Source organism: Salvelinus fontinalis, chromosome 6 (assembly GCF_029448725.1).
Source record: "Salvelinus fontinalis isolate EN_2023a chromosome 6, ASM2944872v1, whole genome shotgun sequence".
Classification (NCBI taxonomy): Eukaryota; Metazoa; Chordata; class Actinopteri; order Salmoniformes; family Salmonidae; genus Salvelinus; species Salvelinus fontinalis.
Window position 1 is genome coordinate 81,887,921 of NC_074670.1, and position 26,834 is coordinate 81,914,754.

The following is a 26,834-nucleotide window of genomic DNA, read 5'->3' on the forward strand; positions in this document are numbered from 1 at the left end:
CTTAAAGGGATACTTCAGGATTTTGGCAGTGAGGTCCTTTATCTATTTCCCCAGAGTCTGATCAACTTGTGGACAACATGTCTCTCTGCATGTAGTGTCACAAATCAGCTGTTAAAAACAATAACAAAGCTTCTGATTAAAAAGCAGGGGGACGGGGCTGGCGAAATGTACCCACTCTCAAAGCAGTACCACCGTTAACTAGCTAGCCATTTCACATCGGTTACATGTGCCATTCATAAGGGTGAATGGGCAAGACAAAATATTTAAGTGCCTTCGAACGAGGTATGGTAGTAGATACCAGTTTGAGCGCATCAAGAACTGCAACGCTGCTGGTTTTTTCACGCTCAACTGTTTCCCGTGTGTATCAATAATGGTCCACACCCCAAAGGACATCCAGCCAACTTGACACAATTGTGGCGAAGCATTGGAGTCAACATGGGTCAGCATCCCTGTGGAACGCTTTCCACACCTTGTAGAGTCCATGCTCCGACGAATTGAGGCTGTTCTGAGGGCCAAAGGGGGGTGCAACTCAATAATAGGAAGGTGCTCCTTATATTTTGTACACTCAGTGTAAACACTTAAAACATTTTTCATAGAAGGGTTGTCCCATACTGTCAGCCAGGTCGCTCACGATCCACTGCGAAATTGGACGTCCATCCAGGTAAACAGGACGTTAGGAGATTACGTCTCGACCGGTCACTTGGGGCCGGTGAGGAGAGTGAGAAAATGATGCCTTGTTTTTCAAACGAGAGACAGACTACACACGCACGCACGCACGCACGCACGCACGCACGCACGCACGCACGCACACACACACACACACACACACACACACACACACACACACACACACACACACACACACACACACACACACACACACACACACACACACACACACACACACACACACACACACGAAGAGACATCAACTGGCAACATATAACATCTTGTGTATTATCGTAGGGTGGTGCCCGTTCTTACACAGTGTTCATTTGTACTCCTTATTTCTCTCATTCAACCTGGTTACCTCACAGTGTTTCCTGTTTTATATACACATGCATTGTTGATGTCCTCTGTTAAAACAGGAAATGTCTCTGTGTGTGTGCGTGTGGGCGGGTGAGTGTGTGTGTGTGTGTGTGTGTGTGTGTGTGTGTGTGTGTGTGTGTGTGTGTGTGTGTGTGTGTGTGTGTGTGTGTGTGTGTGTGTGTGTGTGTGTGTGTGTGTGTGTGGGCGGGTGTGTGTGTGCGTGCGTGTGTGTGGGCGGGTGAATGTGTGTGTGTGTTTGTTGGCGGGTGAGTGTGTGTGTTTGTGTGTGTGTGTGTGTGTGTGTGTGTGTGTGCGTGTGTGTGTTTGTGTGTGTGCGTGCGTGCGTGCATGCGTGTGTGTGTGTGTGGGTAGGCGGGCGAGTGTGGAACTAACACGGTTAATACTCACTCTGTAGACACTGTTGGCTGGTACAGTTGAGTGATTGGAGGTCGATGCCCTGGCAGTCTTTGCCCCCGGTGCCAGGCGAGGGCTGGGTACACTCTCTACTGCGCCACATGGAACAGTCCACTCCGCACTCAGACCAATTAGACCAATCACTCCAACCTCCATCTACTGAACACAGGGACAGACACAGGGTCAGAGAGAGAGAGATACCACACACACACACAGAGACCAGAGTCAGAGAGAGAGAGATACCACACACACGCACAGAGACCAGAGTCAGAGAGAGAGAGATACCACACACACACACAGAGACCAGAGTCAGAGAGAGAGAGATACCACACACACGCACAGAGACCAGAGTCAGAGAGAGAGAGATACCACACACACGCACAGAGACTAGAGTCAGAGAGAGAGATACCACACACACGCACAGAGACTAGAGTCAGAGAGACACAGACCAGAGTCAGAGAGACACAGACCAGAGTCAGAGAGACACAGACCAGAGTCAGAGAGACACAGACCAGAGTCAGAGAGACACAGACCAGAGTCAGAGAGACACAGACCAGAGTCAGAGACACACAGACTAGAGTCAGAGACTCAGACCAGAGTCAGAGACTCAGACCAGAGTCAGAGACTCAGACCAGAGTCAGAGAGACACAGACCAGAGTCAGAGACACACAGACTAGAGTCAGAGACACACAGACTAGATATTAGGTTTTGTTGTGGAATTTGTTAGATATTAGGTTTTGTTGTGGATTTGTTAGATATTACCTGTTAGATACTGCTGCCCTGTTGGATCTAGAAGCATAAGCATTTCACTACACTCACAATGACATCTGCTGACCCATGTGTGTGTGACCAATAACATTTGACAACGTGGTCTGCGGTTGTGAGGCTAATTGGACTTACTGGCAAATTCTTTTAAACTATGTTGGAGGCGGCTTATGGTAGAGAAATGCACATTACATTTTCCGGCACCAGCTCTGGTGGACATTCCTGCAGTCAGTATGCCAATTCCACGCTCGCTCACAACGTGAGACATTTGTGGCATTTTACCACAACATTTTGCAGCGTTACACCTTCCCATCTGGTTTGCGCTTAGTGGGACTGTCATTTGTTTTTCAACAGGACAATGACCCAACACACCTCCAGGCTGTGTAAGGGCTATTTGACCAAGAAGGAGAGTGATGGAGTGCTGCATCAGATGACCAGGCCTCCACAATCACCTGACCTCAACACAATTGCGACCGTTTGGGACGAGTTGGACCGCAGAGTGAAGGAAAATCAGCCAACAAGTGCTCAGCATACGTGGGAACTCCTTCAAGACTGTTGGAAAAGCATTTCTCATGAAGCTGGTTGAGAGAATTCCAAGAGTGTTCAAAGCTGTCATCAAGGCAAAGGGTGGCTACTTTGAAGAATCTCAAATATCAAATATATTTTGATTTGTTTTTTTTCTCAATTTAAAGTTTTATTAAGTTTTCAATCAACCAACCAAACACATTCCACATTCACAGATGTGACAGACTTAAAAAATAAAAAAATAAAAAAAATAAAAAATTGTTTTATATATATGTATATACACACACACACACACACACACACACACACACACACACACACACACACACACACACACACACACACACACACACACACACACACACACACACACACACACACACACACACACAGACACACACACACACACACACACACACACACACACACACACACACACACACACACACACACACACACACACACACAAATAATAATTATAACAAAATTTAAATGACAGAACTTGCAGCAGCACTATCAAGGTTCTTATTAGCTATTTCCAGCCTTAGATTTTACAGCACCTTACACAACACGCATCTGCTCATCTCCCTGATCCCCCTATTCACTCTGTCCAATTTGAGATATAGTTGAGTAGTGGAGACCAGAGTCTATCGAACTTGGGCTGTCTCTTGTGGAGGTGAGATTAAGTGAGATTTGTTTAAGACTTTTTCTTGTTACTACATGACTCCATATGTGTTATTTCATAGTTTTGATGTCTTCACTATTATTCTACAATGTAAAAAAATAGTCAAAATAAAGATAAACCCTGGAATGAGAAGGTGTGTCCAACTTTGTACTGTATTATTAGGTATGTACTATTAGGTATATAATATTAGGTACTGTATATAGTATTAGGCATTGAACATTATGTATAGAATATTAGGTATAGAATATTAGGTATAGAATATTAGGTATAGAATATTAGGTACATAATATTAGATTTTGAATATTAGGTATATAATATTAGATTTATAATAATAGTTATATAATATAAGGTTTTCTCCACAAGGCATGAGAGCATTCCAATACAGATAAAGGTTGACTGATACGCTGGATTAGGCAACACCCCAAAACGAATGTGTATTTAACAGATACACTGTGTAGTTCTGCTTGCTTTGCTTTCATTCCACAAGAAAATCCTGTGGTTTATGAAACGTAACAGGAGATGGACGGAGTTAGCTGCTATACATGAGCAGAAACATAACAGGAGATGGACAGAGTTAGCTGCTATACATGAGCAGAAACATAACAGGAGATGGACAGAGTTAGCTGCTATACATGAGCAGAAACATTACAGGAGATGGACGGAGTTAGATGCTACAGTGGCTTGCGAAAGTATTCACCCCCCTTGGCATTTTTCCTATTTTGTTGTATTATAAACTGGAAATAAAATGTATTTTTGGGAGGGGGGTTGTATCATTAGATTTACACAATATGCCTACCATTTTGAAGATGGAAATTATTTTTTATTGTGAAACAAACAAGAAATGAGACAAATAGAAAACTTGAGCGTGCATAACTATTCACCCGCCCCCCCATGTCAATACTTTGTAGAGCCACCTTTTGTAGCAATTACAGCTGCAAGTCTCTTGGGGTATGTCTCTATAAGCTTGGCACTAGCACTGGGATTTTTGCCCATTCTTCAAGGCAAAACTGCTCCAGCTCCTTCAAGTTGGATGGGTTCTGCTGGTGTACAGCAATAGTTAAGTCATACCACAGATTCTCAATTGGATTGAGGTCTGGGCTTTGACTATGCCCTTCCAAGACATTTAAATGTTTCCCCTTAAACCACTCGAGTGTTTCTTTAGCAGTATGCTTAGGGTCATTGTCCTGCTGAAGGTGAACCTCTGTCCCAGTCTCAAATCTCTGGAAAACTGAAACAGGTTTCCCTCAAGAATTTCCCTGTATTTAGCTCCATCCATCATTCCTTCAATTCTGACCAGTTTCCCAGTCCCTTCCAATGAAAAACACCCCCACAGCATGATGCTGCCACCACCATGCTTCACAGTGGGGATGGTGTTCTCGGGGTGATGAGCAGTGTTATGTGTGTGCCAGACATAGCATTTTCCTTGATTGCCAAAAAGCTAAATTTTAGTCTCATCTGACCAGAGTACCTTCTTCCATATGTTTGGAGATTCTCCATGCCTTTTGGCAAACACCAAACGTGTTTTCTTATTTTTTCTTTAAGCAATGGCTTTTTTTCCGGCCACTCTTCTGTAAAGCCCAGCTCTGTGGAGTGTACGGCTTAAAGTGGTCCTATGGACAGATACTCCAATCTCGCTGTGGAGCTTTGCAGCTCCTTCAGGGTTATCTTTGGTGTCTTTGTTGCCTCTAATGATAAATGCCCTCCTTGCCTGTGTAAGTTATGGTGGGCGGCCCTCTCTTGGCAGCTTTGTTGTGGTGCCATATTCTTTCCATTTTATTTATAATGGATATAATGGTGCTCCATGGGATGATCAAAGTTTCTGATATTTTTTCATAACCCAACCCTGATCTGTACTTCTCCACAACTTTGTCCCTGACCTGTTTGGAGAGCTCCTTGGTCTTCATGGTGCCCCTTGCTTAGTGGTGTTGCAGACTCTGGGGCCTTTCAGAACAGGTGTATATATACTGAGATCATGTGACGGATTATGTGACACTTAGACTGCACACAGGTGGACTTTATTTAACTAATTCTGTGACTTCTGAAGGTAATTGGTTGCACCAGATCATATTTAGGGGCGTCATAGCAAAGGGGCGAATAAATATGCACGCACAGCTTTTCTGTTTAGATTTTTTTTTTTTTACAAATGATTTGTTTCATTTCACTTCACCAATATCGGACTATTTTGTGTATGTCCATTACATGAAATCCAAATAAAAATAAATTTAAATTACAGGTTGTAATGTAACAAAATAGGAAAAAAACACCAAGGGGGATGAATACTTTTGCAAAGCACTGTAATAGCTGAGCAGTACAACAGTGTGTATAAGATGATACTCTCTTTGTTTCCATTCAAGAGGATAATGATGTGAGCAGCAGAGCTTTATAGAGGAGAGGGATGCTAGCACGCTGGGCTAAGGTCACTAGCAGGTGAGCAGCAGAGCTTTATAGAGGAGAGGGATGCTAGCACGCTGGGCTAAGGTCACTAGCAGGTGAGCAGCAGAGCTTTATAGAGGAGATGGATGCTAGCACGCTAGGCTAAGGTCACTAGCAGGTGAGCAGCAGAGCTTTATAGAGGAGAGAGATTCTAGCACGCTGGGCTAAGGTCACTAGCAGGTGAGCAGCAGAGCTTTATAGAGGAGAGGGATTCTAGCACGCTGGGCTAAGGTCACTAGCAGGTGAGCTAGGTGAGCAGCAGAGCTTTATAGAGGAGAGGGATGCTAGCACGCTGGGCTAAGGTCACTAGCAGGTGAGCAGCAGAGCTTTATAGAGGAGATGGATGCTAGCACGCTGGGCTAAGGTCACTAGCAGGTGAGCTAGGTGAGCAGCAGAGCTTTAAAGAGGAGATGGATGCTAGCACGCTGGGCTAAGGTCACTAGCAGGTGAGCAGCAGAGCTTTATAGAGGAGAGGGATGCTAGCACGCTGGGCTAAGGTCACTAGCAGGTGAGCAGCAGAGCTTTATAGAGGAGATGGATGCTAGCACGCTGGGCTAAGGTCACTAGCAGGTGAGCTAGGTGAGCAGCAGAGTTTATAGAGGAGATGGATGCTAGCACGCTGGGCTAAGGTCACTAGCAGGTGAGCAGCAGAGCTTTATAGAGGAGAGGGATGCTAGCACGCTGGGCTAAGGTCATTAGCAGGTGAGCAGCAGAGCTTTATAGAGGAGAGTGATGCTAGCACGCTGGGTTAAGGTCACTAGCAGGTGAGCTAGGTGAGCAGCAGAGTTTATAGAGGAGATGGATGCTAGCACGCTGGGCTAAGGTCACTAGCAGGTGAGCAGCAGAGCTTTATAGAGGAGAGGGATGCTAGCACGCTGGGCTAAGGTCACTAGCAGGTGAGCAGCAGAGCTTTATAGAGGAGAGGGATGCCAGCACGCTGGGCTAAGGTCACTAGCAGGTGAGCAGCAGAGCTTTATAGAGGAGATGGATGCTAGCACGCTGGGCTAAGGTCACTAGCAGGTGAGCTAGGTGAGCAGCAGAGCTTTATAGAGGAGAGGGATGCTAGCACTCTGGGCTAAGGTCACTAGCAGGTGAGCAGCAGAGCTTTATAGAGGAGATGGATGCTAGCACGCTGGGCTAAGGTCACTAGCAGGTGAGCTAGGTGAGCAGCAGAGCTTTAAAGAGGAGATGGATGCTAGCACGCTGGGCTAAGGTCACTAGCAGGTGAGCACCAGAGCTTTATAGAGGAGATGGATGCTAGCACGCTGGGCTAAGGTCACTAGCAGGTGAGCAGCAGAGTTTATAGAGGAGATGGATGCTAGCACGCTGGGCTAAGGTCACTAGCAGGTGAGCAGCAGAGCTTTATAGAGGAGAGGGATGCTAGCACGCTGGGCTAAGGTCACTAGCAGGTGAGCTAGGTGAGCAGCAGAGCTTTATAGAGGAGATGGATGCTAGCACGCTGGGCTAAGGTCACTAGCAGGTGAGCTAGGTGAGCAGCAGAGCTTTATAGAGGAGATGGATGCTAGCACGCTGGGCTAAGGTCACTAGCAGGTGAGCTAGGTGAGCAGCAGAGCTTTATAGAGGAGAGGGATGCTAGCACGCTGGGCTAAGGTCACTAGCAGGTGAGCAGCAGAGCTTTATAGAGGAGAGGGATGCTAGCACGCTGGGTTAAGGTCACTAGCAGGTGAGCTAGGTGAGCAGCAGAGCTTTATAGAGGAGATGGATGCTAGCACGCTGGGCTAAGGTCACTAGCAGGTGAGCTAGGTGAGCAGCAGAGCTTTATAGAGGAGATGGATGCTAGCACGCTGGGCTAAGGTCACTAGCAGGTGAGCAGCAGAGATTAATAGAGGAGATGGATGCTAGCACGCTGGGCTAAGGTCACTAGCAGGTGAGCTAGGTGAGCAGCAGAGCTTTATAGAGGAGATGGATGCTAGCCCGCTGGGCTACGGTCACTAGCAGGTGAGCTAGGTGAGCAGCAGAGCTTTATAGAGGAGATGGATGCTAGCACGCTGGGCTAAGGTCACTAGCAGGGGAGCTAGGTGAGCAGCTGAGCTTTATAGAGGAGATGGATGCTAGCATGCTGGGCCAACGTCACAGGCAGGTGAGCTAGGTGAGCAGCAGAGGTTCATAGAGGAGAGGGATGCTAGCACGCTGGGCTAAGGTCACTAGCAGGTGAGCTAGGTGAGCAGCAGAGCTTTATAGAGGAGATGGATGCTAGCCCGCTGGGCTAAGGTCACTAGCAGGTGAGCTAGGTGAGCAGCAGAGCTTTATAGAGGAGAGTGATGCTAGCACGCTGGGTTAAGGTCACTAGCAGGTGAGCTAGGTGAGCAGCAGAGCTTTATAGAGGAGATGGATGCTAGCACGCTGGGCTAAGGTCACTGGCAGGTGAGCAGCAGAGCTTTATAGAGGAGATGGATGCTAGCATGCTGGGCCAACGTCACAGGCAGGTGAGCTAGGTGAGCAGCAGAGGTTCATAGAGGAGAGGGATGCTAGCACGCTGGGCTAAGGTCACTAGCAGGTGAGCTAGGTGAGCAGCAGAGCTTTATAGAGGAGATGGATGCTAGCCCGCTGGGCTACGGTCACTAGCAGGTGAGCTAGGTGAGCGGCAGAGCTTTATAGAGGAGATGGATGCTAGCCCGCTGGGCTACGGTCACTAGCAGGTGAGCTAGGTGAGCAGCAGAGCTTTATAGAGGAGATGGATGCTAGCAGGCTGGGCTAAGGTCACTAGCAGGTGAGCTAGGTGAGCAGCAGAGCTTTATAGAGGAGATGGATGCTAGCACGCTGGGCTAAGGTCACTAGCAGGGGAGCTAGGTGAGCAGCAGAGCTTTATAGAGGAGAGTGATGCTAGCACGCTGGGCTAAGGTCACTAGCAGGTGAGCTAGGTGAGCAGCAGAGGTTCATAGAGGAGAGGGATGCTAGCACGCTGGGCTAAGGTCACTAGCAGGTGAGCTACTATGAAAACATAGACCACCTATAAAAGCCTATGATATATCCACCACTGTTACCATAACACGAAACAAAGCCAATGTTATGGTGATAGTTAGTTGTTAGGGGCTCAGGGTGCAATGCCGGAAACTATTCTACAGACTCCTTTAGCATAGCCTTGCTATTGAGAAAGGCCGCCGTAGGCAGACATGGCTCTCAAGAGAAGACAGGCTATGTGCAACACTGCCCACAAAATGAGGTGGAAACTGAGCTGCACTTCCTAACCTCCTGCCAAATGTATGACCATATTATAGACACATATTTCCCTCAGATTACACAGACCCACAAATTATTCGAAACCAAATCCAGTTTTGATAAACACCCATATCTACTGGGTGAAATACCACAGTGAGCCATCACAGCAGCAAGATGTGTGACCTGTTGCCACAAGAAAAGGGAAACCAGTGAAGAACAAACACCATTGTAAATACAACCCATAATTATGTTTATTTATTTTCCCTTTTGTACTTGGTTGCAACACTGTATATAAACGTAGTATGACATTTGAAATGTCTCGATCTCTTTGGAACTTCTGTATGTGTAATTATTATTTTTAAATTGTTTATTACACTTTTGTTTATTATCTATTTCAAATACTTGGGCAATGTTTAACATATGTTTCCCATATTGAATTGAATTGTATCAGTAACAGGAGGAGGGCAGGAATGCAAACATCAACATGACGGGTAGAACGGAATGAAAGGAAGGGAATGAGAGGTGGTATGAAGGCTGTTTTGAAAGTCTGAGCGGAGACGTGACTATCACAGGACTGGTGTGACTATCACAGGACTGGTGTGACTATCACAGGACTGGTGTGACTATCACAGGACTGGTGTGACTATCACAGGACTGGTGTGACTATCACAGGACTGGTGTGACTATCACAGGACTGGTGTGACTATCACAGGACTGGTGTGACTATCACAGGACTGGTGTGACTATCACAGGACTGGTGTGACTATCACAGGACTGATGTGACTATCACAGGACTGGTGTGACTATCACAGGACTGATGTGACTATCACAGGACTGGTGTGACCATCACAGGACTGGTGTGACCATCACAGGACTGGTGTGACTATCACAGGACTGGTGTGACTATCACAGGACTGGTGTGACTATCACAGGACTGGTGTGACTATCACAGGACTGGTGTGACTATCACAGGACTGGTGTGACTATCACAGGACTGGTGTGACTATCACAGGACTGGTGTGACTATCACAGGACTGGTGTGACTATCACAGGACTGGTGTGACTATCACAGGACTGGTGTGACTATCACAGGACTGGTGTGACCATCACAGGACTGGTGTGACCATCACAGGACTGGTGTGACCATCACAGGACTGGTGTGACCATCACAGGACTGGTGTGACCATCACAGGACTGGTGTGACCATCACAGGACTGGTGTGACTATCACAGGACTGGTGTGACTATCACAGGACTGGTGTGACTATCACAGGACTGGTGTGACTATCACAGGACTGGTGTGACTATCACAGGACTGGTGTGACTATCACAGGACTGGTGTGACTATCACAGGACTGGTGTGACTATCACAGGACTGGTGTGACTATCACAGGACTGGTGTGACTATCACAGGACTGGTGTGACTATCACAGGACTGATGTGACTATCACAGGACTGGTGTGACTATCACAGTACTGGTGTGACTATCACAGGACTGGTGTGACTATCACAGGACTGGTGTGACTATCACAGGACTGGTGTGACTATCACAGGACTACAGCTTGGTTGTTTATCAATGTTTCTTTGAATTCAAGAAAAGAAAAAAAAACACACAAAAAAAACTAGCCACTCACTCTGCAACAACTGCTAGTTATTCTGTAAACAAAGTGAGAAAACATAAATCACACCTCTGTTCCAAGTCCACTGATGTCAACACTTTGTTTCTTTAAAGCAACACAGTAGATTTTTTTCAATCACCCGGCACAGTAAGTTGTAGAGTAGAGTAGGGAAGGGGAGAGGAGGCAGGTCTGTAATACATTAACCCAGTAGGGGAGGGGAGAGGAGAGAGGTCTGTAATACATTAACCCAGTAGGGGAGGGGAGAGGAGAGAGGTCTGTAATACAATAACCCAGTAGGGGAGAGGAGACAGGTCTGTAATGCATTAACCCAGTAGGGGAGGGGAGAGGAGACAGGTCTGTAATACAATAACCCAGTAGGGGAGAGGAGACAGGTCTGTAATACATTAACCCAGTAGAGGAGGGGAGAGGAGACAGGTCTGTAATACATTAACCCAGTAGGGGAGGGGAGAGGAGGCAGGTCTGTAATACAATAACCCAGTAGGGGAGAGGAGAGGAGGCAGGTCTGTAATACAATAACCCAGTAGGGGAGGGGAGAGGAGGCAGGTCTGTAATACATTAACCCAGTAGGGGAGGGGAGAGGAGGCAGGTCTGTAATACATTAACCCAGTAGGGGAGGGGAGAGGAGGCAGGTCTGTAATACATTAACCCAGTAGGGGAGGGGAGAGGAGGCAGGTCTGTAATACATTAACCCAGTAGGGGAGAGGAGAGGAGAGGAGACAGGTCTGTAATACATTAACCCAGTAGGGGAGAGGAGAGGAGACAGGTCTGTAATACATTAACCCAGTAGGGGAGGGGAGAGGAGAGGAGGCAGGTCTGTAATACAATAACCCAGTAGGGGAGGGGAGAGGAGGCAGGTCTGTAATGCATTAACCCAGTAGGGGAGGGGAGAGGAGAGGAGGCAGGTCTGTAATACAATAACCCAGTAGGGGAGAGGAGAGGAGACAGGTCTGTAATACATTAACCCAGTAGGGGAGAGTAGGCAGGTCTGTAATACGATCCCAGTAGGGGAGGGGAGAGGAGGCAGGTCTGTAATACATTAACCCAGTAGGGGAGAGGAGAGGAGACAGGTCTGTAATACAATAACCCAGTAGGGGAGGGGAGAGGAGGCAGGTCTGTAATACATTAACCCAGTATGGGAGGGGAGAGGAGAGGAGAGGAGGCAGGTCTGTAATACAATAACCCAGTAGGGGAGGGGAGAGGAGGCAGGTCTGTAATACAATAACCCAGTAGGGGAGAGGAGAGGAGGCAGGTCTGTAATACATTAACCCAGTAGGGGAGAGGAGAGGAGACAGGTCTGTAATACATTAACCCAGTAGGGGAGAGGAGAGGAGAGAGGTCTGTAATACATTAACCCAGTAGGGGAGGGGAGAGGAGAGAGGTCTGTAATACAATAACCCAGTAGGGGAGAGGAGAGGAGAGAGGTCTGTAATACATTAACCCAGTAGGGGAGGGGAGAGGAGAGAGGTCTGTAATACAATAACCCAGTAGGGGAGAGGAGACAGGTCTGTAATGCATTAACCCAGTAGGGGAGGGGAGAGGAGACAGGTCTGTAATACAATAACCCAGTAGGGGAGAGGAGACAGGTCTGTAATACATTAACCCAGTAGAGGAGGGGAGAGGAGACAGGTCTGTAATACATTAACCCAGTAGGGGAGGGGAGAGGAGGCAGGTCTGTAATACAATAACCCAGTAGGGGAGAGGAGAGGAGGCAGGTCTGTAATACAATAACCCAGTAGGGGAGGGGAGAGGAGGCAGGTCTGTAATACATTAACCCAGTAGGGGAGGGGAGAGGAGGCAGGTCTGTAATACATTAACCCAGTAGGGGAGGGGAGAGGAGGCAGGTCTGTAATACATTAACCCAGTAGGGGAGGGGAGAGGAGGCAGGTCTGTAATACATTAACCCAGTAGGGGAGAGGAGAGGAGAGGAGACAGGTCTGTAATACATTAACCCAGTAGGGGAGAGGAGAGGAGACAGGTCTGTAATACATTAACCCAGTAGGGGAGGGGAGAGGAGAGGAGGCAGGTCTGTAATACAATAACCCAGTAGGGGAGGGGAGAGGAGGCAGGTCTGTAATGCATTAACCCAGTAGGGGAGGGGAGAGGAGAGGAGGCAGGTCTGTAATACAATAACCCAGTAGGGGAGAGGAGAGGAGACAGGTCTGTAATACATTAACCCAGTAGGGGAGAGTAGGCAGGTCTGTAATACGATCCCAGTAGGGGAGGGGAGAGGAGGCAGGTCTGTAATACATTAACCCAGTAGGGGAGAGGAGAGGAGACAGGTCTGTAATACAATAACCCAGTAGGGGAGGGGAGAGGAGGCAGGTCTGTAATACATTAACCCAGTATGGGAGGGGAGAGGAGAGGAGAGGAGGCAGGTCTGTAATACAATAACCCAGTAGGGGAGGGGAGAGGAGGCAGGTCTGTAATACAATAACCCAGTAGGGGAGAGGAGAGGAGGCAGGTCTGTAATACAATAACCCAGTAGGGGAGGGGAGAGGAGGCAGGTCTGTAATACATTAACCCAGTAGGGGAGAGGAGAGGAGGCAGGTCTGTAATACATTAACCCAGTAGGGGAGGGGAGGGGAGAGGAGGTAGGTCTGTAATACATTAACCCAGTAGGGGAGAGGAGAGGAGACAGGTCTGTAATACATTAACCCAGTAGGGGAGAGGAGAGGAGACAGGTCTGTAATTCATTAACCCAGTAGGGGAGAGGAGAGGAGAGGAGGCAGGTCTGTAATACAATAACCCAGTAGGGGAGAGGAGAGGAGGCAGGTCTGTAATACATTAACCCAGTAGGGGAGGGGAGAGGAGGCAGGTCTGTAATACATTAACCCAGTAGAGGAGGGGAGAGGAGAGGAGGCAGGTCTGTAATACAATAACCCAGTAGGGGAGGGGAGATTAGGCAGGTCTGTAATACAATAACCCAGTAGGGGAGAGGAGAGGAGGCAGGTCTGTAATACAATAACCCAGTAGGGGAGGGGAGAGGAGGCAGGTCTGTAATACATTAACCCAGTAGGGGAGGGGAGAGGAGGCAGGTCTGTAATACAATAACCCAGTAGGGGAGGGGAGATTAGGCAGGTCTGTAATACAATAACCCAGTAGGGGAGAGGAGAGGAGGCAGGTCTGTAATACAATAACCCAGTAGGGGAGAGGAGAGGAGAGGAGGCAGGTCTGTAATACATTAACCCAGTAGGGGAGGGGAGAGGAGGCAGGTCTGTAATACATTAACCCAGTAGGGGATGGGAGAGGAGGCAGGTCTGTAATACAATAACCCAGTAGGGGAGAGGAGACAGGTCTGTAATACAATAACCCAGTAGGGGAGAGTAGGCAGGTCTGTAATACATTAACCCAGTAGGGGAGGGGAGGGGAGAGGAGTGAGGTCTGTAATACATTAACCCAGTAGGGGAGAGGAGCGGGGGCAGGTCTGTAATACATTAACCCAGTAGGGGAGAGGAGAGGGGGCAGGTCTGTAATACATTAACCCAGTAGGGGAGGGGAGAGGAGACAGGTCTGTAATACATTAACCCAGTAGGTGAGCGGAGAGGAGGCAGGTCTGTAATACATTAACCCAGTAGGGGAGGGGAGAGGAGACAGGTCTGTAATACATTAACCCAGTAGGGGGGGGGAGAGGAGGCAGGTCTGTAATAAATGATCCCAGTAGGGGAGGGGAGAGGAAGCAGGTCTGTAATTCAATAACCCAGAAGGGGAGAGGAGAGGAGACAGGTCTGTAATACATTAACCCAGTAGGGGAGAGGAGAGGAGACAGGTCTGTAATACATTAACCCAGTAGGGGAGGGGAGAGGAGGCAGGTCTGTAATACATGAACCCAGTAGGGGAGGGGAGAGGAGGCAGGTCTGTAATACATGAACCCAGTAGGGGAGGGGAGAGGAGGGAGGTCTGTAATACATTAACCCAGTAGGGGAGAGGAGAGGAGGCAGGTCTGTAATACAATAACCCAGTAGGGGAGGGGAGGGGAGAGGAGTGAGGTCTGTAATACATTAACCCAGTAGGGGAGTTTAGAGGGGGCAGGTCTGTAATACATTAACCCAGTAGGGGAGGGGAGAGGGGCAGGTCTGTAATACATTAACCCAGTAGGGGAGAGGAGAGGAGGCAGGTCTGTAATACATTAACCCAGTAGGGGAGAGGAGAGGAGGCAGGTCTGTAATACAATAACCCAGTAGGGGAGAGGAGAGGAGGGAGGTCTGTAATACATTAACCCAGTAGGGGAGAGGAGACAGGTCTGTAATACATTAACCCAGTAGGGGAGAGGAGACAGGTCTGTAATACATTAACCCAGTAGGGGAGGGGAGAGGAGAGAGGTCTGTAATACAATAACCCAGTAGGGGAGAGGAGAGGAGGCAGGTCTGTAATACATTAACCCAGTAGGGGAGAGGAGGGGAGAGGAGGCAGGTCTGTAATACAATAACCCAGTAGGGGAGAGGAGAGGAGGCAGGTCTGTAATACAATAACCCAGTAGGGGAGAGGAGAGGAGGCAGGTCTGTAATACAATAACCCAGTAGGGGAGAGGAGAGGAGGCAGGTCTGTAATACATTAACCCAGTAGGGGAGGGGAGAGGAGAGGGGACAGGTCTGTAATACAATAACCCAGTAGGGGAGGGGAGAGGAGGCAGGTCTGTAATACATTAACCCAGTAGGGGAGAGGAGAGGAGAGAGGTCTGTAATACATTAACCCAGTAGGGGAGGGGAGAGGAGGCAGGTCTGTAATACAATAACCCAGTAGGGGAGAGGAGGCAGGTCTGTAATACAATAACCCAGTAGGGGAGGGGAGAGGAGGCAGGTCTGTAATACATTAACCCAGTAGGTGAGGGGAGAGGAGGCAGGTCTGTAATACAATAACCCAGTAGGGGAGAGGAGAGGAGGCAGGTCTGTAATACATTAACCAAGTAGGGGAGAGGAGAGGAGGCAGGTCTGTAATACATTAACCCAGTAGGGGAGGGGAGAGGAGGCAGGTCTGTAATACAATAACCCAGTAGGGGAGGGGAGAGGAGGCAGGTCTGTAATACATTAACCCAGTAGGGGAGGGGAGAGGAAACAGGTCTGTAATAGAATAACCCAGTAGGGGAGGGGAGAGGAGGCAGGTCTGTAATACAATAACCCAGTAGGGGAGGGGAGAGGAGAGGAGGCAGGTCTGTAATACAATAACCCAGTAGGGGAGAGGAGAGGAGGCAGGTCTGTAATACATTAACCCAGTAGGGGAGGGGAGAGGAGAGGAGGCAGGTCTGTAATACAATAACCCAGTAGGGGAGAGGAGAGGAGGCAGGTCTGTAATACAATAACCCAGTAGGGGAGGGGAGAGGAGGCAGGTCTGTAATACAATAACCCAGTAGGGGAGGGGAGAGGAGGCAGGTCTGTAATACATTAACCCAGTAGGGGAGGGGAGAGGAGGCAGGTCTGTAATACAATAACCCAGTAGGGGAGGGGAGAGGAGGCAGGTCTGTAATACAATAACCCAGTAGGGGAGGGGAGAGGAGGCAGGTCTGTAATACAATAACCCAGTAGGGGAGAGGAGACAGGTCTGTAATACAATAACCCAGTAGGGGAGGGGAGAGGAGACAGGTCTGTAATACATTAACCCAGTAGGGGAGGGGAGAGGAGGCAGGTCTGTAATACAATAACCCAGTAGGGGAGAGGAGGCAGGTCTGTAATACAATAACCCAGTAGGGGAGGGGAGAGGAGAGGAGGCAGGTCTGTAATACAATAACCCAGTAGGGGAGGGGAGAGGAGAGGGGGCAGGTCTGTAATGCATTAACCCAGTAGGGGAGAGGAGAGGAGAGGAGGCAGGTCTGTAATACATTAACCCAGTAGGGGAGGGGAGAGGAGAGGGGGCAGGTCTGTAATACATTAACCCAGTAGGGGAGAGGAGAGGAGGCAGGTCTGTAATACATTAACCCAGTAGGGGAGAGGAGAGGAGGCAGGTCTGTAATACATTAACCCAGTAGGGGAGGGGAGAGGAGGCAGGTCTGTAATACAATAACCCAGTAGGGGAGAGGAGACAGGTCTGTAATACAATAACCAAGTAGGGGAGGGGAGAGGAGGCAGGTCTGTAATACATTAACCCAGTAGGGGAGGGGAGGGGAGAGGAGTGAGGTCTGTAATACATTAACCCAGTAGGGGAGAGGAGCGGGGGCAGGTCTGTAATACATTAACCCAGTAGGGGAGGGGAGAGGAGGCAGGTCTGTAATACATTAACCCAGTAGGGGAGGGGAGAGGAGGCTGGTCTGTAATAAATGATCCCAGTAGGGGAGAGGAAGGAGGTCTGTAATACAATAACCCAGAAGGGGAGAGGAGAGGAGACAGGTCTGTAATACATTAACCCAGTAGGGGAGAGGAGAGGAGACAAGTCTGTAATACATTAACCCAGTAGGGGAGAGGAGAGGAGGCAGGTCTGTAATACATGAACCCAGTAGGGGAGGGGAGAGGAGGCAGGTCTGTAATACATGAACCCAGTAGGGGAGGGGAGAGGAGGCAGGTCTGTAATACATGAACCCAGTAGGGGAGGGGAGAGGAGGGAGGTCTGTAATACATTAACCCAGTAGGGGAGAGGAGAGGAGGCAGGTCTGTAATACAATAACCCAGTAGGGGAGAGGAGGGGAGGGAGGTCTGTAATACATTAACCCAGTAGGGGAGAGGAGAGGAGGCAGGTCTGTAATACAATAACCCAGTAGGGGAGAGGAGGGGAGGGAGGTCTGTAATACATTAACCCAGTAGGGGAGGGGAGGGGAGAGGAGTGAGGTCTGTAATACATTAACCCAGTAGGGGAGTTTAGAGGGGGCAGGTCTGTAATACATTAACCCAGTAGGGGAGGGGAGAGGGGCAGGTCTGTAATACATTAACCCAGTAGGGGAGAGGAGAGGAGGCAGGTCTGTAATACATTAACCCAGTAGGGGAGGGGAGAGGAGGCAGGTCTGTAATACAATAACCCAGTAGGGGAGAGGAGAGGAGGGAGGTCTGTAATACATTAACCCAGTAGGGGAGAGGAGACAGGTCTGTAATACATTAACCCAGTAGGGGAGAGGAGACAGGTCTGTAATACATTAACCCAGTAGGGGAGGGGAGAGGAGAGAGGTCTGTAATACATTAACCCAGTAGGGGAGAGGAGAGGAGACAGGTCTGTAATACAATAACCCAGTAGGGGAGAGGAGAGGAGGCAGGTCTGTAATACAATAACCCAGTAGGGGAGAGGAGAAAGGTCTGTAATACATTAACCCAGTAGGGGAGGGGAGAGGAGAGAGGTCTGTAATACATTAACCCAGTAGGGGAGAGGAGAGGAGGCAGGTCTGTAATACAATAACCCAGTAGGGGAGAGGAGAGGAGGCAGGTCTGTAATACAATAACCCAGTAGGGGAGAGGAGGGGAGAGGAGGCAGGTCTGTAATACAATAACCCAGTAGGGGAGAGGAGAGGAGGCAGGTCTGTAATACAATAACCCAGTAGGGGAGAGGAGAGGAGGCAGGTCTGTAATACATTAACCCAGTAGGGGAGGGGAGAGGAGAGGGGACAGGTCTGTAATACAATAACCCAGTAGGGGAGGGGAGAGGAGGCAGGTCTGTAATACATTAACCCAGTAGCGGAGAGGAGAGGAGAGAGGTCTGTAATACATTAACCCAGTAGGGGAGGGGAGAGGAGACAGGTCTGTAATACAATAACCCAGTAGGGGAGAGGAGGCAGGTCTGTAATACAATAACCCAGTAGGGGAGGGGAGAGGAGGCAGGTCTGTAATACATTAACCCAGTAGGGGAGGGGAGAGGAGGCAGGTCTGTAATACAATAACCCAGTAGGGGAGTGGAGAGGAGAGGAGGCAGGTCTGTAATACATTAACAAAGTAGGGGAGAGGAGAGGAGGCAGGTCTGTAATACATTAACCCAGTAGGGGAGGGGAGAGGAGGGAGGTCTGTAATACAATAACCCAGTAGGGGAAGGGAGAGGAGGCAGGTCTGTAATACATTAACCCAGTAGGGGAGGGGAGAGGAAACAGGTCTGTAATAGAATAACCCAGTAGGGGAGGGGAGAGGAGGCAGGTCTGTAATACAATAACCCAGTAGGGGAGGGGAGAGGAGAGGAGGCAGGTCTGTAATACAATAACCCAGTAGGGGAGAGGAGAGGAGGCAGGTCTGTAATACATTAACCCAGTAGGGGAGGGGAGGGGAGAGGAGGCAGGTCTGTAATACAATTACCCAGTAGGGGAGAGGAGAGGAGACAGGTCTGTAATACAATAACCCAGTAGGGGAGGGGAGAGGAGGCAGGTCTGTAATACAATAACCCAGTAGGGGAGAGGAGAGGAGGCAGGTCTGTAATACATTAACCCAGTAGGGGACAGGAGAGGAGGCAGGTCTGTAATACATTAACCCAGTAGGGGAGAGGAGAGGAGGCATGTCTGTAATACAATAACCCAGTAGGGGAGGGGAGAGGAGGCAGGTCTGTAATACATTAACCCAGTAGGGGAGGGGAGAGGAGAGGAGGCAGGTCTGTAAAACAATAACCCAGCAGGGGAGAGGAGAGGAGGCAGGTCTGTAATACATTAACCCAGTAGGGGAGGGGAGAGGAGAGGGGGCAGGTCTGTAATACAATAACCCAGTAGGGGAGGGAAGAGGAGACAGGTCTGTAATACATTAACCCAGTAGGGGAGGGGAGAGGAGGCAGGTCTGTAATACAATAACCCAGTAGGGGAGAGGAGAGGAGAGAGGTCTGGAATACATTAACCCAGTAGGGGAGAGGAGGCAGGTCTGTAATACATTAACCCAGTAGGGGAGGGGAGGGGAGAGGAGGCAGGTCTGTAATACATTAACCCAGTAGGGGAGGGGAGAGGAGGCAGGTCTGTAATACAATAACCCAGTAGGGGAGGGGAGAGGAGGCAGGTCTGTAATGCATTAACCCAGTAGGGGAGGGGAGAGGAGAGGGGGCAGGTCTGTAATACATTAACCCAGTAGGGGAGAGGAGAGGAGGCAGGTCTGTAATACATTAACCCAGTAGGGGAGAGGAGAGGAGGCAGGTCTGTAATACATTAACCCAATAGGGGAGAGGAGAGGAGGCAGGTCTGTAATACATTAACCCAGTAGGGGAGGGGAGAGGAGGCAGGTCTGTAATACAATAACCCAGTAGGGGAGGGGAGGGGAGAGGAGACAGGTCTGTAATACATTAACCCAGTAGGGGAGAGGAGAGGAGGCAGGTCTGTAATACATTAACCCAGTAGGGGAGAGGAGACAGGTCTGTAATACATTAACCCAGTAGGGGAGGGGAGAGGAGAGGCGGCAGGTCTGTAATACAATAACCCAGTAGGGGAGGGGAGAGGAGAGGAGGCAGGTCTGTAATACATTAACCCAGTAGGGGAGGGGAGAGGAGGCAGGTCTGTAATACAATAACCCAGTAGGGGAGAGGAGACAGGTCTGTAATACAATAACCCAGTAGGGGAGAGGAGGCAGGTCTGTAATACATTAACCCAGTAGGGGAGGGGAGAGGAGACAGGTCTGTAATACATTAACCCAGTAGGGGAGGGGAGGGGAGAGGAGACAGGTCTGTAATACATTAACCCAGTAGGGGAGGGGAGGGGAGAGGAGGCAGGTCTGTAATACATTAACCCAGTAGGGGAGGGGAGGGGAGAGTAGGCAGGTCTGTAATACAATAACCCAGTAGGGGAGGGGAGAGGAGGCAGGTCTGTAATACAATATCTCTGCTATAATCATCCTTTGTGTTGCCAGGACAGAGAAGAGCTTTGATTGGGTACCTCTGCTATATTCATCCACTTGACTGGGTATCTCTGCTATAATCATCCACTTGACTGGGTATCTCTGCTATAATCATCCACTTGACTGGGTATCTCTGCTATATTCATCCATTTGACTGGGTATCTCTGCTATAATCATCCACTTGACTGGGTACCTCTACTATAGTCATTCACTTGACTGGGTATCTCTGCTATAATCATCCACTTGACTGGGTATCTCTGCTATAATCATCCACTTGACTAGGTATCTCTGCTATAGTCATCCACTTGACTGGGTATCTCTGCTATAATCATCCACTTGACTGGGTATCTCTGCTATAATCATCCACTTGACTGGGTATCTCTGCTATAGTCATCCACTTGACTGGGTATCTCTGCTATAATCATCCACTTGACTGGGTACCTCTACTATAGTCATCCACTTGACTGGGTATCTCTGCTATAGTCATCCACTTGACTTTGTATCTCTGCTATAATCATCCACTTGACTGGGTATCTCTGCTATAATCATCCACTTCACTGGGTACCTCTACTATAGTCATCCACTTGACTGGGTATCTCTGCTATAATCATCCACTTGACTGTGTTTCTCTGCTATAGTCATCCACTTGACTGGGTATCTCTGCTATAATCATCCACTTGACTGGGTATCTCTGCTATAATCATCCACTTGACTGGGTATCTCTGCTATAATCATCCACTTGACTGGGTATCTCTGCTATAATCATCCACTTGACTGGGTATCTCTGCTATAATCATCCACTTGACTGGGTATCTCTGCTATAGTCATCATTTGTGTTGCCAGGACAGAGAAGAGCTTTGATTGGGTACCTCTGCTATATTCATCCATTTGACTGGGTATCTCTGCTATAATCATCCACTTGACTGGGTATCTCTGCTATAATCATCCACTTGACTGGGTATCTCTGCTATAGTCATCCACTTGACTGGGTATCTCTGCTATAATCATCCACTTGACTGGGTATCTCTGCTATAATCATCCACTTGACTGGGTATCTCTGCTATAGTCATCCACTTGACTGGGTATCTCTGCTATAGTCATCCACTTGACTGGGTATCTCTGCTATAATCATCCACTTGACTGGGTATCTCTGCTATAATCATCCACTTGACTGGGTATCTCTGCTATAATCATCCACTTGACTGGGTACCTCTACTATAGTCATCCACTTGACTGGATATCTCTGCTATAATCATCCACTTGACTGTGTATCTCTGCTATAGTCATCCACTTGACTGGGTATCTCTGCTATAATCATCATTTGTGGTGCCAGGACAGAGAAGAGCTTTGACTGGGTATCTCTGCTATAATCATCCACTTGACTGGGTATCTCTGCTATAATCATCCACTTGACTGGGTATCTCTGCTATAATCATCCACTTGACTGGGTATCTCTGCTATAATCATCCACTTGACTGGGTATCTCTGCTATAATCATCCACTTGACTGGGTATCTCTGCTATAATCATCCACTTGACTGGGTATCTCTACTATAGTCATCCTTTGTGGTGCCAGGACAGAGAAGAGCTTTGACTGGGTATCTCTGCTATAATCATCCACTTGACTGGGTATCTCTGCTATAATCATCCACTTGACTGGGTATCTCTGCTATAATCATCCACCTGACTGGGTATCTCTGCTATAATCATCCACTTGACTGGGTATCTCTGCTATAGTCATCCACTTGACTGGGTATCTCTGCTATAATAATCCACTTGACTGGGTATCTCTGCTATAATCATCGACTTGACTGGGTATCTCTGCTATAGTCATCCACTTGACTGGGTATCTCTGCTATAATCATCCACTTGACTGGGTACCTCTACTATAGTCATCCACTTGACTGGGTATCTCTGCTATAGTCATCCACTTGACTGGGTATCTCTGCTATAATCATCCTTTGTGGTGCCAGGACAGAGAAGAGCTTTGACTGGGTATCTCTGCTATAATCATCCACTTGACTGGGTATCTCTGCTATAATCATCCACTTGACTGGGTATCTCTGCTATAATCATCCACTTGACTGGGTATCTCTGCTATAATCATCCACTTGACTGGGTATCTCTGCTATAGTCATCCTTTGTGGTGCCAGGACAGAGAAGAGCTTTGATTGGGTACCTCTGCTATATTCATCCATTTGACTGGGTATCTCTGCTATAATAATCCACTTGACTGGGTATCTCTGCTATAGTCATCCACTTGACTGGGTATCTCTGCTATAATCATCCACTTGACTGGGTATCTCTGCTATAATCATCCACTTGACTGGGTATCTCTGCTATAGTCATCCACTTGACTGTGTATCTCTGCTATAATCATCCACTTGACTGGGTATCTCTGCTATAGTCATCCACTTGACTGTGTATCTCTGCTATAATCATCCACTTGACTGGGTATCTCTGCTATAATCATCCACTTGACTGGGTATCTCTGCTATAGTCATCCACTTGACTGGGTATCTCTGCTATAATCATCCACTTGACTGGGTATCTCTGCTATAGTCATCCACTTGACTGTGTATCTCTGCTATAATCATCCACTTGACTGGGTATCTCTGCTATAGTCATCCACTTGACTGTGTATCTCTGCTATAATCATCCACTTGACTGTGTATCTCTGCTATAATCATCCACTTGACTGGGTATCTCTGCTATAGTCATCCACTTGACTGTGTATCTCTGCTATAATCATCCACTTGACTGGGTACCTCTACTATAGTCATCCACTTGACTGGGTATCTCTGCTATAATCATCCACTTGATTGGGTATCTCTGCTATAGTCATCCTTTGGGGTGCCAGGACAGAGAAGAGCTTTGATTGGGTACCTCTGCTATATTCATCCATTTGATTGGGTACCTCTGCTATATTCATCCATTTGATTGGGTACCTCTGCTATATTCATCCATTTGATTGGGTGACAAAATATTTACTAATTTCCTAAAAGTTGCATGATTCACACTGCTGTTCAGAATTGATGTTTTAAAAATTCCTCTTCACACAAACCAGTCACTACAACCTTGAATTAAAGCACACTCTATTGCTGGAACATATATATATATATATATATATAACTATAGAACTCTATCACAGGAACATATAATTCATTCATTATTTTATACAAAAAAACGAAGAACATCAAAAGCACAAAAAAAATAACTAATAATTAACAAAGAATTCTGCCTCTGGATAAAGAGTGGATTCTCGAATCAGGATGGCTGCTCCAACGAGTACCATTTAGAAAGCTGCAAGTTAAAATACACTGACAGAAAAAATAAAGAAATAAATAAAAATGAATCACAAGCTCAGTCCTAACAAGCTTTCAGTCTAGACAGAGGGGACTGAGGCTGTGTCCTCATACCCCCCCCCACCCCATACCCCTCCATACCCCCCCTCCATACCCCCCATACCCCCCCACCCCATACCCCTCCATACACCCCCCATACCCCCAATACCCCCCATACCCCCCCTCCATACCCCCCCCTCCATACCCCCCCACCCCATACCCCTCCATACACCCCCCATACCCCCAATACCCCCCATACCCCCCCTCCATACCCCCCCCTCCATACCCCCCCACCCCATACCCCTCCATACCCCTCCATACCGCCCCATACCCCCCACATAAACAAACCTTGACCACTACTTACTGTATTCAAATGTCAGACGTGTCAAATCCTCCATCTAAATGATTCACACCGAGGGTCACATCTCTGAATCTACAGTGCATCACACAGCTCCAAATGCCATCCATTCATTCTCCTGTCTAACAGTCTCTCAGTCTACCCATGTAGTAGATTACATTGAACCAGACACGGTCATGGATTATGGTACTAATTACACACTATTCCCTACACACTATTCCCGACACACTATTCCCTACACACTATTCCATACACACTATTCCCTACACACTATTCCCTACACACTATTCCCTACACACTATTCCCTACACCACTATTCCCTACACACTATTCCCTACACACTATTCCCTACACACTATTCCATACACACTATTCCATACACACTATTCCCTACACACTATTCCCTGCACACTATTCCCTGCACACTATTCCCTACACACTATTCCCTACACACTATTCCCTGCACACTATTCCCTACACACTATTCCCTGCACACTATTCCCTACACACTATTCCCTACACACTATTCCCTACACACTATTCCCTACACCACTATTCCCTACACATTATTGCCTACACACTATTCCCTACACACTATTCCCTACACACTATTCCATACACACTATTCCATACACACTATTCCCTACACACTATTCCCTACACACTATTCCCTGCACACTATTCCCTACACACTATTCCCGACACACTATTCCCTACACACTATTCCCTACACACTATTCCCTGCACACTATTCCCTGCGCACTATTCCCTACACACTATTCCCTGCACACTATTCCCTACACACTATTCCCTACACACTATTCCCTACACACTATTCCCTACACCACTATTCCCTACACATTATTGCCTACACACTATTCCCTACACACTATTCCCTACACACTATTCACTACACACTATTCCCTACACACTATTCCCTACACACTATTCCCTGCACACTATTCCCTACACACTATTCCCTACACACTATTCCCTACACACTATTCCCTAAACACTCTTAGAAACAGAAAGGAGCTATGCAGTTCTTTCCAGCAGTCAAATCCCCCTCTGTTGGCCTCATGGCTGGAATGTTATTCATATTTTTCATAAAGAGCAACTATACCCATACGGACAAAGCAGAACCATCAGAGAGCTGTGATAGACGTCAAGTCTCTAGTCTATCCCTCTTCTACAGACCGGACATTCAGAACCATCAGACAGCTGTGATAGACTTCAAGCCCCAGTCTATCCCTCATCTACAGACCGGACATTCAGAACCATCAGACAGCTGTGATAGACGTCAAGTCCCTAGTCTATCCCTCTTCTACAGACTGGACATTCAGTGTCTGGGGTTCTGGACTCTCCACTCAGTTTCACACTGCGTCTAAACCCTACTCCCTACATAATGTAGTGCACTATAAATAGCACCCTACTCCCGACATACTGTAGTGCACTATAAATAGCACCCTACTCCCTATATACTGTAGTGCGCTATAAATAACACCCTACTCCCGATATACTGTAGTGCACTATAAATAGCACCCTACTCCTATATAATATAGTGCAGTATAAATAGCACCCTACACCCTATATACTGTAGTGCACTATAAATAGCACACTACTCCCTATATACTGTAGTGCACTATAAATAGCACCCTACTCCCTATATAATGTAGTGCACTATAAATGCCACCCTATTCCCGATAAAGCTCTGGGCAAAACAAAAGTAGTGCACTATATAGGGGGTAGGGCGCCATTTGGGACACAGCTTCTGTCCCCTCTGTCTCACTACACTGCCCACAATGCAATTTGTGTTACAGTGCCCTTAGGGTTGGAATTACATGTAGACTCTTGGGGGGTGGGGGGGGGGGGAGATCCAAAACAATTTGAGCCTATTCTGAGTCCACGTTTAATCTCCTTAAAGCCTACGGAGGTGCTCTGCCTGCTTTGTTAGAGGGAGCACCTTGCATCGCCGGGAACTTCTGAGATTGAACCCATGAAGGCACTGTTTTACTCAGAACAAATCCACCTCTTTGTTGCTGTCAGATTCCACATCCTACTGCTGCTTTTTTAGTTGTATCCCGAAGAGGCCATATTACTTTCACTCCAGCCTGACGCTACCGTGGGGTGACGTCTGACTACCTGTCCTGGGAGTGATGATGCAATGAGATGTTCTAATGAGATCTCTGATTGGTTGCAGTAGACTCAGGTACTAGGGAGTAGGAACAGTAGGAGATCGAGAAGGAGGTGGAGGGTTTAGCTCTCTGCTGTTGACGGGGCATAGGATATTTTCTGGTGGTCAGGCTGACTAATGCCCCTCTGTCTCTCTCTCTCTCTCTCTCTCTCTCTCTCTCTCTCTCTCTCTCTCACTCTCTCTCTCTCTCTCTCACTCTCTCTCTCTCTCACTCTCTCTCTCTCTCTCTCTCTCTCTCTCTCTCTCTCTCTCTCTCTCTCTCTCTCTCTCTCTCTCTCTCTCTCTCTGTCTCTCTCTCTCTCTCTCTCTCTCTCTCTCTCTCTCTCTCTCTCTCTCTCTCTCTCTCTCTCTCTCTGTCTCTCTCTCTCTCTTCGTCTCTCTCTCTCTCTTCGTCTCTCTCTCTCTCTTCGTCTCTCTCTCTCTCTTCGTCTCTCTCTCTCTCTCTTCGTCTCTCTCTCTCTCTCTCTTCGTCTCTCTCTCTCTCTTCGTCTCTCTCTCTCTCTTCGTCTCTCTTCGTCTCTCTCTCTTCGTCTCTCTCTCTTCGTCTCTCTCTCTTCGTCTCTCTCTC

The 26,834-nt window shown here is 47.9% G+C and overlaps 1 protein-coding gene across 1 annotated transcript in view; it reads right to left on the minus strand.

The window, feature by feature from the left end:
* The window catches only part of unc5a (unc-5 netrin receptor A), a gene marked incomplete at its 3' end in the record, with an annotated part of 579,979 nt that overhangs the window by 40,723 nt on the left and 512,422 nt on the right, over positions 1 to 26,834 (minus strand). Inside the window, exon 7 of the mRNA XM_055927842.1 lies at positions 1,438 to 1,602. Coding sequence (XP_055783817.1) covers positions 1,438 to 1,602 — 165 coding nt within the window. The remainder of the gene's footprint in view (positions 1 to 1,437; positions 1,603 to 26,834) is intronic.